At 44.2% G+C, this 13,691-nt stretch overlaps 4 protein-coding genes across 4 annotated transcripts; 3 read left to right on the top strand and 1 right to left on the bottom strand.

Annotated features, from left to right (window-relative positions):
- The first annotated feature begins 258 nt into the window (after positions 1-258).
- METBIDRAFT_29408 (uncharacterized protein) lies at positions 259-812 on the top strand. The gene has a single exon (XM_018855397.1). It carries the CDS (start codon positions 263-265, stop codon positions 521-523), a length of 261 nt encoding a protein of 86 aa, XP_018713309.1. The 5' UTR covers positions 259-262; the 3' UTR covers positions 524-812.
- Positions 813-965: 153 nt separating this feature from the next.
- On the top strand, positions 966-2,165 carry RPN7 (proteasome regulatory particle lid subunit; the record flags this gene model as incomplete). The annotated part of the gene is made up of 1 exon (XM_018856645.1): positions 966-2,165. The coding sequence occupies one exon, from the start codon at positions 966-968 to the stop codon at positions 2,163-2,165; it is 1,200 nt and encodes a 399-aa protein (XP_018713308.1).
- A 3,088-nt stretch (positions 2,166-5,253) lies between these two features.
- Positions 5,254-5,799, top strand: UBC8 (E2 ubiquitin-conjugating protein; the record flags this gene model as incomplete). The annotated part of the gene is made up of 1 exon (XM_018856791.1): positions 5,254-5,799. One exon carries the CDS (start codon positions 5,254-5,256, stop codon positions 5,797-5,799), a length of 546 nt encoding a protein of 181 aa, XP_018713307.1.
- A 6,925-nt stretch (positions 5,800-12,724) lies between these two features.
- METBIDRAFT_228201 (acid protease) lies at positions 12,725-13,691 on the bottom strand. The gene has a single exon (XM_018855198.1). The coding sequence runs from the start codon at positions 13,554-13,556 to the stop codon at positions 12,774-12,776; it is 783 nt and encodes a 260-aa protein (XP_018713306.1). The 5' UTR covers positions 13,557-13,691; the 3' UTR covers positions 12,725-12,773.

Raw genomic sequence — 13,691 nt, 5'->3', positions numbered from 1 at the left:
GGCCCGGAGCCCGCCTGCCTGATGGATTCTTTGAGTTTACTCAAAGCTTTTCATCCAAAACCAAAATCGATTTCAATTCAAATAAGACCCCGTTCTGTTTTCCTTTTTCCAATTCTGTTTTATCTATAGCTATTCTAATATGGAGCTGCGTTGCAGTGCGCGGGCCCGGACCGCAATTTCCCTGGCTATATATTTCTTGCGGCTTTCTTCAAAGAAGCACGAAATATTTGCCGATGAGAAAATAGCTTTAAAAAACAAGACCATGCGGTTTCTGAAACTCAGACCAGGGCCCGGCTCCAGAATCCACCGCCGGCCTTCAGCCGGTGCCGCACCACTAATACTCTGGACGCGAGCCATATTACCTCGGGTGCAATTTCCTACCCTGTCTAGCCAGCAACACCAACACCAGACACCGAAGCACAAAAATCAAAAGCAAATCAAGAGCAAAAGCAAAACAAAACAAAACAAAAGTCAAAAACAAAAACAAAAACAGAGCCAAGAACAAAAACAAAACCAATCCTAAACCAATCCCTAAACCTATCCCAAAACCTATCCCAAAACCAAAACAAAACCAATCCCTAAACCAATCCCAATCCCAAAACAAAACCAAAATCAACACCAACAGCCGTTTGCCGTGCGTGGCTGGAAATGTCCCACCCTGCCAGAGGCCCCAGTGTCACGTGGTATCCGCCATGTCGTCATCCCTCACGTGGCAAGGGAAAAAGCTTCCGTACAGGGAGAGTTTTTCCCTTCTCTTTTTTTCCTCAAGGGTTTTTAGAGGATAGTAGTATTCTAAGGATCCGAAGTGCCGTACATACTTGAATCGAGAAATCTGATATTGGCCGCGGCCTGCACACAGCACCGCGCCACCGGCCCCCGTCACCTCAACTCCACCAGGCCTCCTCTTACTCCATCTTTTTCACCACCCAGCATCCCCACACAAACCCCCTCCAAACCTCCGCACCATGTACCAGTTCGAGTCCGACGTGCCCAACGTCCCGGACCACACGTTGGCGCACAAGCAGTTCCTCATGCAGCACGTGGGCGCGGCGCAGCGCCAGGCGTTAGCCGCCGAGATCCTAGCCGCCGTCAAGACCCACCAAATGGCGCCGTACTACCAGCACTTGGCCGCGGAAATGCCGGCGGACTTCCCGCTCGACGACGCGCTCTACCGCGAACTCGCGGCGCACAACGCGGCGCGCATCGCCGAGCTAGAGCTGACGATCCAGCAGGCGCAGGCCGACGACGAGTCGGAGATCGACGTGGTGGCCGAGACGGGCAAGCTCGCGCAGTACTGCGCCACGATCCTCGACCGCAAGCGTGCGGCGCAGACGCACGAGGCGTTGCTCGCGTTGACGCCCGGCACGGGGCCCAAGATCGACGTGTTGTTGACCATGGCCCGCATGGACTTCTTCTTCCACGACTTGCGCGGCGTGGCGCGCCACCTCGCGGAGGCGCAGGCGTGGATCGACAAGGGCGGCGACTGGGAGCGCCGCAACCGCTACAAGACGTACCAGGGCGTGTACCACTTGGCCACGCGCAACTTTGCCGAGGCCGCCGCGTTGCTTCTCGACAGCTTGGCCACGTTCACGTCCACGGAGTTGTGCTCGTACGAGGAGGTGGCGCAGTACGCGGTGGTGGCGGGCTTGCTCACGTTGGGCCGTGTGGACGTCAAGCTGAAGATCGTGGACTCGCCGGAGATCTTGGCCATCCGCTCCAGCGCGCCCGGCTTGGAGCCCTTGGTGTGCTTGACCAACACCTTGTACACGTGCCAGTACGGCGCCTTCTTGCAGCACTTGTTGGCCACGCACGACCGCGTGCTCGCCACCAACAGGTACCTCTGTGCGCACGCGGGCTTCTTCATGCGCGAGATGCGCTGCAAGGCCTACGCGCAGATGTTGGACAGCTACAAGTCCTTGTCCTTGCCCTCGATGGCGCGCAGGTTCGGCGTCAGCGAGCTGTTCTTGGACGCGGACTTGTGCCGCTTCATCCCGTCCGGCAAGTTGAACTGCACCATCGACAGGGTCAACGGCATCATCGAGACCAACCGGCCCGACAACAAGAACAGCCAGTTCCACCAGTTGATCAAGCTGGGCGACGGCTTGTTGACCAAGTTGCAGAAGTACGGCGCTGCCGTCAAGTTGAGCGGCGCAGAGAGGGTCTAGCCCGCCTTGTCTTTCTGCCCGGGTCTGGCTGTGTGTTTCCGCCCGGCTCCGGCTGCGTGTTTCTGCCCGGCTCCGGCTGCGTGGTTGAGGACGCAACTGACTGCAGCTGGCTGGCTGACTTGCCGTGGAACGCCCGCGCCCTTCGTGCCTTGCACAGACGAGGTGGGAATCTCGCAGCTGCCCGCCTCGAATGGCATCGACCGTCCCACCAAGTATATAAGATATCAAGTTAGCACACTGCTTATCGGGCGCCTGAGAAGGCCAGGGGGCTCGGCCCGACTCCCCGCCCATGCCGCCGCCGGTGCTCTAATCAACCAATACTCACCTTCATGAACTCTCAACGCCGAAAGAGCGTATGCGTCTTTTCTCATGTCAAAATGCGTGATTCCGCGGACCTTCTAAAACACACTGCCTTTACAAGTACAGATCTTGACGCACTGTCCTCCGGGAAAAAGCGCAAGACCCGACAATTGGATTTTAATCTGTAAAAGATTTGATATCTGCCAACTTTCCGGCAAAAGAAACCGCGGGGCTTCTTGCAAGGGTGTGCATACCCGGAGTTGGAATGTGCCTTAGAAAGGTGAATTGGCGCCATTAGTCATAGAAATATATTGCTCACAGACACTCAGTGTGCATTCGAGGCGTGTGTTTCTTCCCACATGTCACTCTTATTTTGCCTCAAGTTATTCTAAGCTTTCCAAAAATATCGAAGAAGCCACCACTGGCGTCCTATGGATGGGCTGAAATGTCCAAAAGATGAAAAGAAAATTGACAAGGAAGAAATCGGTGCTCTCATGCTCCGGCGACTCGCCTACAACCCAAATATCTGACAGTGTGGATGTAGGTCCGTCTCCATGAAAACATGCTTTAGTTTTAAATTCTCAGGTGTTTTATTAGGTAATAGTGCCAGAGGGATATGAACTATAGGAATGTGGTTTGGCGGCGAATGTAAGCAGAGTATGGGTACCATGGGGCCAAACTCTGGTTCTGAAATTCGTTCTTATTCTGATTGCTGAGCTCCGGGCTACAAAGGGACTACTGATTTCAAACTCAACATTGGGTCATCAGGCGTATCTGTTCTTGCAAGCCGAGAAGCCTCAGAGACCCACAGTAGTACGTGCTCTCCAAAACCTGTCTTAATTTTTCACACAAGAAGAAAGGATCTGTTTTTAGTAGAGTTCCAGATAAACAATATACATAATTATCAAGATTCATGATTTTTCATGCGTGGAGATAAGATGGGGCAGCTTATTTTCATTTTCAACCAACTGTTGGCCTCACCCTTCCAGGTTTACCTGCTTCTGCCTCCCCTTTTTCTTTCTTAATCTCTTAAATCCTTTTCTGTCGTCTATTTCACTGAAATACCAAGAATCAAACGTAGCTGGGGTTCTACGAGTTTACGTTTTACAGTTAAGGGGAAGCACAACTACTCCTGGAAACAATGTATCGGGCAGAGAATTTGCTTAACCAAGATCTGAGGGCTTTAAGATGGTCATTAATTTGCAAAACTACACGTAAAATCCTGCTGTTCAAAAAAGGACAGGATCGTCTGAAGGGGGTACCCAGGATACTTGCAGCAGAGTATCTAGATGTATGTGTTCATGAGTGATAACTCGCTTGCCATTCTCACGAAAGGGGTTTCAAAAATTTAACCTGACATTCTTTAGTCGTGAGTCAGTGAGCTGTTTGTGAGGTAGCAAAGAGTCTTTCTTTTGGGTTCTGATAGAGAAATGGTTTAAGAAAGATAGCTATACCGAAACAGAAGTATCGTGAAGAGTGTGACCTACCGGGGACTATTGTTTGGCCATGTAATTCGTGATGACCATAATTATGGTAGCTCAGACAGCTTAGCTAATCTCAAGAAACAATTTACCCTATTATTATCCGCAATCATGAGCCCAGAGCCATGTTTTAATTACAGTGAAAAGCCTTTGGAAGAGTGGGCCAGGCGGGCGCAGCAATATGAGCCTTTTCGAAGATCAGTGAAGGTTTTAGGCCCTGGGTATCTAATAATCATGTTTGGCTCTATTCAATTACACCCGCGATTTCTAGCTCTTTCGTGTTAACAATCAATTATAGCGACGTCTCGGGCACTATCACAATGGTTTCCACCCCTCCGCTTACTCATGCTGCCAGTCATTAAAGTGTCAAATTTAGTAAATTGCGGGAGTCAACACCAACACTCAATACACGTATGATTATGTGTCTATGACAGCCAACAGAGTGTACTTTAGATGGTCGGGTACATTATGATGATCGGGTTCATTAGGATGATCGGGTACATTATACAGCACTGAACCAGATTTGGACTCGCTCAGGTCAAGAACCACACTACAGCAGCCAATCCATTAGACCATTCCCATAAAGCTTACAACATTGAAGCTTGTTTCGTGTATGAGCTGTAAATTACTAAGACTATGCCAGGAACCAGAATCCAACAAGCCAATATGTCGTCCATGACCTCCGGTGACTGGCTGCGAAATGTACTATGCAATATGCCCTCACATCGTATTCCTTGCCCCAAAACGGAAATCCAGCAGTAGAAATATATTGCGCCACCAACAGATTGCTTATTCGACTGATTTGTAAAGTACTCAGTAAATCTCGTGGTCACATTCTTCACCACCGGGCTGTTGCTCCCCTCCCCGCCATTGCTAATAAAACATTAAACAGATGATACCGGGCGCTACATGCTTCCTGTTCTGGTATTTAAAATTTGATCAAAGCCCTTATCTGAGCTGAGCTCTAATGATAGACAATTTTAGCAGCTGTCACTAATTGCACCATGTCGCTTCTCTGTCGCCATAAGCCTTTTTCGTTTTCGGAACATCTCACCAGGCCCAGTACCTCGTAGACTGCATGTTCAGTCTCGGCAACTGCACGCTGCGTGTCGAGACCTGCACCCTGGTATTTTGACTCGTCATACTGCACAATATGTGACCATGCGCCAGGTACCTGTCCCCTATCGTGTGTCCTCTATGTAACACCCCCGCTTGTCGCGCCACTCACACTAGCTGACCTCCACAAGCTTAGCACTCTAACTACAAACCCGGACCCTATCCCATACACCATCCACAAATATACACCAATGAGCGCCAAAAGAAGAATTGAAAAAGATGTCATGGATCTTATGATGAGTGATTTTGATGTGAGTCTCATCGACGACTCCATGCAGCAGTTCCATGTGATCTTTCACGGCCCCAGCGACACGCCATATGCTGGCGGCGTCTGGAAGTTGCGGGTGGAGTTGCCCGATCAGTATCCCATCAAACTGCCGCTGATTGGCTTTGTAAACAAAATCTACCATCCCAACATCGACGAGACCTCGGGCTCTGTGTGTCTAGATGTGATCAACCAGACGTGGTCGCCAATGTTCGGATTGCTAAATATCTTTGAGAACTTCTTGCCGCATCTTTTGCGGTACGGAAACCCGAGCGACCCCCTCAATACGGAGGCCCTGGGTCTCATGACGCAGAACGAGGAGAAATACATCGAAACAGTGAAGAAATACGTGCAACAGTACGCGCTGCAGAACCTTGTGACAGACGAGCTGATCGAGGCTGCGGTGGAAAACGACGATGGCGACTTGAGTGATGTAGGGAGCTTGTCTAGTGACGAGGACGAGGAAGTATAGACGAAGAGCAGAAATGCGGGCCAGTGTGCGTTCCTTGGAACTTTGCTGGGAACGTGGCTGCGGCTGACTATTCTAGACGGCTAGATTTCATGGAACCAAAATTCCGAAACACGTAGAGATAGGCTGGCTCTTATCCTCCTTTTTCGGGACTACAGAATGGGCCGTATTGTGGAGCACTGGAAATGGTGTGTAAAAAGATAACCTTCATATCTCGTGTTGTTTGGCGTGATACTGTAGGTCGATAATGAATTAGAACATGTATCTCAGAGATCATGCGCGATCCAGTGGACCCTGTTTGAAGTGGCGAGCGGTTCACTGCCACATATCGGAATCCTAGCCTTTTCTTGTGAATTGGCTTTTGTATACAGATTGTTGGCGGAAGCCCACGCTGATTGCGGAGCAGTCCATTCTGTAGGAGGCTTTTGATGGTACTGTTTCCAAAGACTGGTCTGACTTCGGCTTATAGTTTCGGTTGAAAGCCGCTTCGGATAAGTGATAGCTGTATGTACATTGCAAATTCCGCGTGATACAACTTCAAACACCTTCTGGGTTATTTAATAAAACTGCTGAAGCAAGTAGGGTATTCTAGATCGTTTCTTTGAAATTCACGCGACTAGATGAATGTATGAGCCATCATTCTCTATGCAATCAAAGGTAATTGGAGCTAAATGAGAGTATATTCCTGCACACTTCTCCTCAATTCTTTTCATAGATGAATAAGTTATGACATGTAGATTACCAAATGGTACTCGCTCTGCATAGCATGACTTATTCTTTTCGGTCTGCTTAGTGCCGATGTCCTCGACTGTCTCTTATATAGGTTCCTCAAACACACATACAGGAATTCGATACATATCATAACAACTTTCGAGTGATCCACAGTGCATTAGAGCACATGAATGGGGTTTGCCTAGAATAACTCTTTTGGCTTGGAATATAGAGTACTGTCAGAATATGTTTGCCAAATTCCTGGGGTAACACAGTAAGCACGTACAGGGGATTCTCCCCGCTATATTTAATCACAAATGACACTGGATCGTCAAATTGTATTTGAGTACAGATCCAAGCTTTTTTCTTGGAGAATAACTTCTGGTACTTTGGTCTCTTAGTGGAATGGGGTTTCGGGATTGGCAGGTGACTTATGTGATTAGTAAGTGACTTGATAAGAGTATCGTTTTTTTTGTTGGATTTATCTGATGAAAGGAGCAAAGCTATTTAAATAATATATATGTATCTTCTTTAAACAGGTCTTAGCGACGAAACAAGTATTGAGACTCAGCGTGTATTTGCTGAGGACGAGTTTCGTTTATCTGCTATTTCTCTCAACAAAACAGAAAATAAGATAATCCTCAAATGCAGACCACCCACAAAGTAGCTATTGTGTTGGCTTTAGCTTCGTGTAGTGCTTTCAGAGTGGGCTCTTTACTTATTTAGTCAGGAAGTAATATGATTGATTTATGATTAACTGAGACTCAAAAAACAAAAAGATTGCAGCACCACAATTTCGCATATGGTCTCCCACTACACTACTCAGTGTGGCCCTATGCAGCTTAACTAACGTTGATCGGACGGGAAACAGTGCTTCCTGCATGGTATGGCCGCAACCAAACATGTTAATGTATATAACTAAAATTTCAATTCATTTTTTTTGAAATGAGATAGGTTAGTCTTGACTGGTAAGGAGTAAACCTACGTCATATCCAACCTAAGATGATTTTTACTAAAAGTTCCATTCAGGCCGATTTTTGACGCTTGGGGACTGTCCAGGCCGTGACTAACGGAAGGGGACGGGCCGAGCTAAGACACTTGGTACGTAGCTGGGAGCTGTTTAAAGGTTTTTATATATATTCGTTATATAGTTTTGCCCCTTTAAGCAGATGAATCTACCAAAAAAAAAAAAGCTTGGTACGTAGCTGGGAGCTGTTTAAATGGTTTTGTATATAGTATTTATATAGTTTTGCTCCTTAAAACAGATGCAACTACCAAAGGAAATAAAAAAAAAACCTGTAATAGATCGCAACATTGGCCCAGATGAGAAGGCGCGAGCATCGACTCACGAATTCTGCCAAGGAGGGTATGACTCCCTTCAAGAAGACGTCTGCCCATAACCAATGTCAATCACTTGAACAATATTAACTAGATGACATCGTCCCATCGGATAAGTTTTCCTGCAAGCCCGTGACCATAGTACATTTGAGTTAATTTGGGCTTTTTCATGTTAGCTGTATCACAAAAAGTACATCACGTGTCATGAAAGCATGCGTATAGATTTCGCAGCCACGACTTTGCTTTAAAATGGCTTTTCCCATATGGAATAGTAAACACTAAAATCTAGGTTGACCTCTGCTAACTTTCATTTTGTCTCTGCGGCCTTCTTTGTGATTCTGAATAGCGATGATCGTCTCTGGCTTTTTCTATTTATGATTTGACAATCAGCCAATGGGTTTCTTATGAAAACTGAGACAGAATTAATTGACAACCCTGGAGAGATTCACTGCTGAAATCCAAAACTGTAATAAAGAACCTTAAGTCTCTGATAAAGAGCATATTGTTCCTCTTCCTGTTGCAGAGTTATAGACTGATATAAATCTGAGTGGCCGATACACAGTGGAAAGCGCAGGAAGTCTCAGAAAAGTCCGAGAAAAGTCCGAATCAACACCATTGTGGTAAAAGCCACAGAATCAATACTGATGGACCAAGAGCATGTAGGAGTACAGAAGAAGAATTTTTATACTTGTTGTCTTAGAGATATTTCAACATTTGGCCTAAACTGGCTAAAAAAAACTAGGATTTTTGATCGAGAAATTGGGTGAAGAAAGCCAACACATATTTTCTGTCAGAATTAATTACCAAGACGCCCATCGGAAACAGGGCTGATGACACAAAAAAGAAAACCTGTAACAATTACCAAACTTGCGGAGAAAAGAATAGAAAAGTAAGACATAAAGAACAAAACTAAATGCTATGTTAATGCAATGAACCACCCAAAACAGAACTGTAGAGCTCTTACATTGTTGAATTCGATTACGAGTCCAGTTATGCATGCTGTGCAGATTAAAATTACCTAGATACTTCACTCCAAACATTTCTCCATTATATGCAGCCAATTGTTTTTTAAAAAGTAGGGTATGATCTATTTCAAAACCTCTTTTTTATATAATCTAGCTTCTCTTCAGGCCTCGATACAAATTAACGATATTATATAGGGAAGTGACTTCAAATCGGCGTCTTGTCAAAAGTCATGTGATCCCTAGTGAAGAAATGACGAAGAAAAGAAGCCACCCACAGTCACAGATTTAGTTTCATGCAAGCTTTCTAAAATTAGAGTCTTTCTACTTACTGAAATACTAGAAGACACATCTTTCAAATTGAATATTGGTTCTCACTGTTATGGAAATTGCATCAGTCATCCCATCGAGAAATCATTACTTCGCTACAATTTTTAATACTTGTAACTTGTGGTATCACCTAAAATAGGAACAAAAGTTCTTAGCCAACAAAAATGCAAACATTCTTTTTTTACAAAAGATTAGAGATATCCTTCATTCTTCTGCCTTGAAGCAAATTATGGGGCAAGTTATTATTAGATACCTTCCGCGGAGTTCTGCAGAAGATCTGAGATGACCGTATTTCATACCTAGAATCTTATAGACAGTGCAGGAATGTTTCTAAATGCACGCCCTGATCTAGGAATCTTTCTCAGAAGATTCAGAACACCACTCCTTGGTGATTTTACTACTTAGTCGTGTAGAGTACTAGCATAGGTAGGGCTTGTTCCTGGACATACGCATCATGCTAAGACAAAATATCAAGTATTCAATTCCCCTGTTTATATTTAGAGTCGACATGTCAAAAATAGATGGTCTTTACTGACACTCTATGGGGGTTAGACCTATCTCTGGGTCGCCTCACGTATATATTACATACGGGTCATACATGCACTGATCCGATGTACTACTACAGTCATATTAACATATATTTACCTAAAATTAAACAATTTCATTTCTCTCGAGAAGAAATATGTGCAGCACACATTGTAAGTATCTTTTTGAGACTACATTTACAACACGTAATCTTCTTGGTATGTCAGTAACTCGCGAAAGCCAGCCGCACTTTGCAGCCTTAGGCATGGTAGAACAAAGAAACACATATATAAGGTGACATCAAACTGACCTCAAAAATCCGCTCCAAACCACTTCCGGCTCCCACCATTCTTGCCCTCATCCAAGAATTTTTCATATCACACCGCTTTCTCTGGCTGCTTCACATACTTCTGTCAACGGCCTTAATCAATCGGTGAGAATCTTTCTCAGCTATCTCAAGTACCTTATCGAATCACGTTTTGGCCTGCACACCCAAAATTTTAAGACAAAAAGCCCACCGTCGACATTTGCAATGTCCTTGTGGCTCTCTAGACATCTCATAGCTCAAACCTTCATAAGCTCTTCTGGAAGCACGCCCACCCGTTTCCCCAGAAACATGGCTACTGGTTGGGCGAGTGCTTGCTTTGGCGATTTAAACAAAACTTCTTCGTCAGAAGTGGCAAACGAAGCCTCCAAAGAAGAAATGGAATTCTCATATTGGGTAGTGACTCTGGTAGGCTGTCTCGTGGCATTACCGCTGCTTTGCCAAGTCTAGCTCACGGAGTGGTGCATATTCCAAAGATATTCTGTATCCATGAAACTTGGAAGACCTCTATACCGCCGGAATGTTCAGCAATGACTATGCTCAAAAAATTACGCGCCTTCATTTCTTAATCCTGATGACAGGAAGGCAGGTAGTGGTGCTAGTTCTGCTTCCATCACTTGCAAGAGATATGCCCAGAATTCCTTCTTTTTGAATTTGATTGCTAAAAGGCTTAGGAGTTCACAAAACCATTCTTGGGTGTTTTGACGGAAAGCAATGAAGACCACGAGCACTCAAAGCCTATCGTCGAAGAACCCCATGGCGTCTCAACAGCATCTCATCGCTGATGGGTCATGGTCGTATTAGTCAGGATAATACTGGTTACACAAGCTATGTACAAAGTGGCAACATTACCCGTTTCTCTGTGTCATGGGGCGAATCTGCTGTTTTGACTGGTTTTATATTGGGGATAATGCAATAGATTTCAACTGGAACAAAATTACACAAAAAGAACAAGACTCTGAATACTACGAAAAGAAACTCATCAATGATATGTTCCACGACTTAATGTCACACAAAAGCACGGGGAGCTCTTTCTCAGCTTTGAAACCAGATGCGTACCAGACATTCCCAGCCATGGTCGGGAAAAACTCATACGCCTGGCATTCTTTGTAGGAGTCTTGTCAAATATATGGGAACCATGCGGGAATACTATCCCCAATGCGGAGACTCCACAATAGAGATATTTAGATCTTGATCTTCCAGAAACTGGCTTAGATGATTGGGACTTATCTGTTTCTATCGAAGAGTATATTCCCCCCTCTCTTGAGAAAGCTATATCGGCACAAAGTGTCAACTCACAATCTGACACCGGGACCAATACAAGTATTTCTTTGCACATTATTCCGACTGCCTTGAGCTGAATAAACAGAGCAATTGTACCCAGAAGCTCCGTGCCTGATGACGACTTGATGCAGCCTAGAGCCAATCCAGACATTGAGCACATATCGCTTGATTACGCAAACACAAAAAGTGTTATAGCTCATGAGAATTTGTTCGATATTGAAGACCGTGGCTTATATTATGCTAATGCTGTGCAAGAAAATCCAAGTAACTTTTCGTCTTTGATTCGTGCATTTGATTGGGAACAAGTTGACTCCACGGACTCTGCCACTTTGATATCTTCTGGCCTTCTATGGACGCCACTTGATTCTGAGGTTGATGACAGCTTCCTTTAAGTCAGCTCACCGGAGGTTCAATTAAAAAAAAGAGCCTAAACACAGTCTTTTTTGATTTCAAGGGAAACTCTGATGAGAGATCAGATCATTGCTTTGAGTACAAATCCACACTCCAGGAGGAAATTAATTTGGAAGCCGCGGAATATGCATACTTGAGCCTTAGAATTCTCGACTTGGAAGAAATCTCTTACGAAAATTTTGAGACTATAGATCATGTTTCATGGTATATTCTTATCCGGGCTTATTACTGGAACATGGTGAGTCCACAGTTTTGGAAGTGAACTCACAGTCCTACCAAAGTTCGACGCAAAGATCAAAGGAACCTGGCTTACTTGACGAGAGTCTTTCCTAGTACTTTTCTGATGGGGTACCAGATGAATAACATTCACGCGAGCATGTTCAGGCTATGTAATGGAGATATTCTTTGCGAATTATATAGTCATCTTGAGGTAAATAAATAACTTCAGCCATTAGTCCTACCCAAACGTAAATTATTCTGTACTCTGATTCATAAACTCGAAGTTCCTTTTTGAATATGAAGATTCAAGTGACGCGAAAAGATACTGTCACTTCGGGAAAAACCTTCAAAGAAGTTCATCCAAAAATGCGATCTCTTCACATGCGTCAGTGAGATTTGAAGCCACACAATCATACAGAGTTATTGTAATATTGGATTTGAACGAAAAAAAAAATTGATTTGAGTTTGTGTTTAATCTGTTAGATATAATATGTGATGGGCATGTACATGTCGCAACAAAAGATCTCAAATGAATTATTCAAACTATGCTGAAATTTAAAGACTCCCAGCCGAATTCCTGAGACAGTGCCGAGAAACAAAAGACGGATAAATTTTTCTGAGAAAATGAGAAAAACCGCAAAACTAAGAAACCAGATAATTGAAACTTGGTTGAAGTTTATCGTGATTGGAAACTTCTTCAAAATTGCGCAGCCAGCAAAAAGGTTATACAGTTTTGCCAAATTGAATATCTCCCATAGCCTATAACAGATCATTAGACTCTTAAAAATATCCGTACTTCAATCTCCAGGGTTCAATAAAAGTGATCTTATCAATTTCCTGCCGTAAACATATTGATTTAAAGAGTTCAAGTTTCAGAAAGTGATAATGTTTGACTTTTTAGAGAACAGCGCCTGGGCTAGCGATATTGTGTTTTCCGTGAGATCAAAATACATATATGTATGTCTCATAAACACATGGCCCAAGATCTGATAATCATTGAAGTAAGCAAGCCCTAAAATACAAAATCCATCTTTGGGCAAAATCAAGTCTGCGTATGGAATAGAAATATTGTTGTCATCAAAGCTGAACACCAAGTAAATGTCATCGGGCTGTTTACAGTCAACAAATCTGTAGCCAATTCCTTCCTCCTCCTTAATTGTAGCTTTGAAAATCATATCGAGGGCATACATCAATTCTTTTCCCACAAATCCGATTGAGGAACCAGAGTCAAAAGCATACGGCGATTCCACTGGTATCACTTTATCTCCTATAATGAGGCTGCTTAAATAAATGGCCAAATCGCTTGCTCCTCCATAAATAGGATACTCCTTCAACCTACCAGAGAATTTTGCTGTGTCTATTCCGCCAAAAACAATCGAACCAGATTCTCTATCAGGATTCAAATACAAAGAGTAACACGCTTTGGACGTAATTCCCGCCTTTTGTAATGTCCATGGAAGATTGTCGTATTCTGTCGTTGCAGATTCAAGGGATTTACTTCCTAGTCCCAAAATGCCTGGATCACTAGTGTTTGAAACCCCAAATTGAAAGTGTTTTAGTGAATGCCCGTCTAATCCAAACCGCAAAGTATCCATGAAAAATTTGCCCTCATACAGACTATTGTCGATATATTCAATTTCAAATAAAATACCCATGTCCTTTGAGGTAGTCGAGGTACAAAAATCGTACCCTGATGAGGGTACTCAGAGATCAGACGAGCCAGTATCAACCGCAACATAGTTTTGCTGGTAGTTTGATCCCACATACAAATTCATCATGAAGTAAGTATC

Source organism: Metschnikowia bicuspidata (assembly GCF_001664035.1).
Source record: "Metschnikowia bicuspidata var. bicuspidata NRRL YB-4993 chromosome Unknown METBIscaffold_1, whole genome shotgun sequence".
Lineage (NCBI taxonomy): Eukaryota > Fungi > Ascomycota > Pichiomycetes > Serinales > Metschnikowiaceae > Metschnikowia > Metschnikowia bicuspidata.
The sequence above is the reverse complement of the archived record's forward strand: the minus strand, read 5'-3'. Positions and strand labels throughout refer to the sequence as shown.

Coding starts and splice junctions, on each gene's coding strand:
- METBIDRAFT_228201 (XM_018855198.1), bottom strand. CDS start 13,556: ATGGGTATTTTATTTGAAATTGAATATATCGACAATAGTCTGTATGAG.
- METBIDRAFT_29408 (XM_018855397.1), top strand. CDS start 263: ATGCGGTTTCTGAAACTCAGACCAGGGCCCGGCTCCAGAATCCACCGC.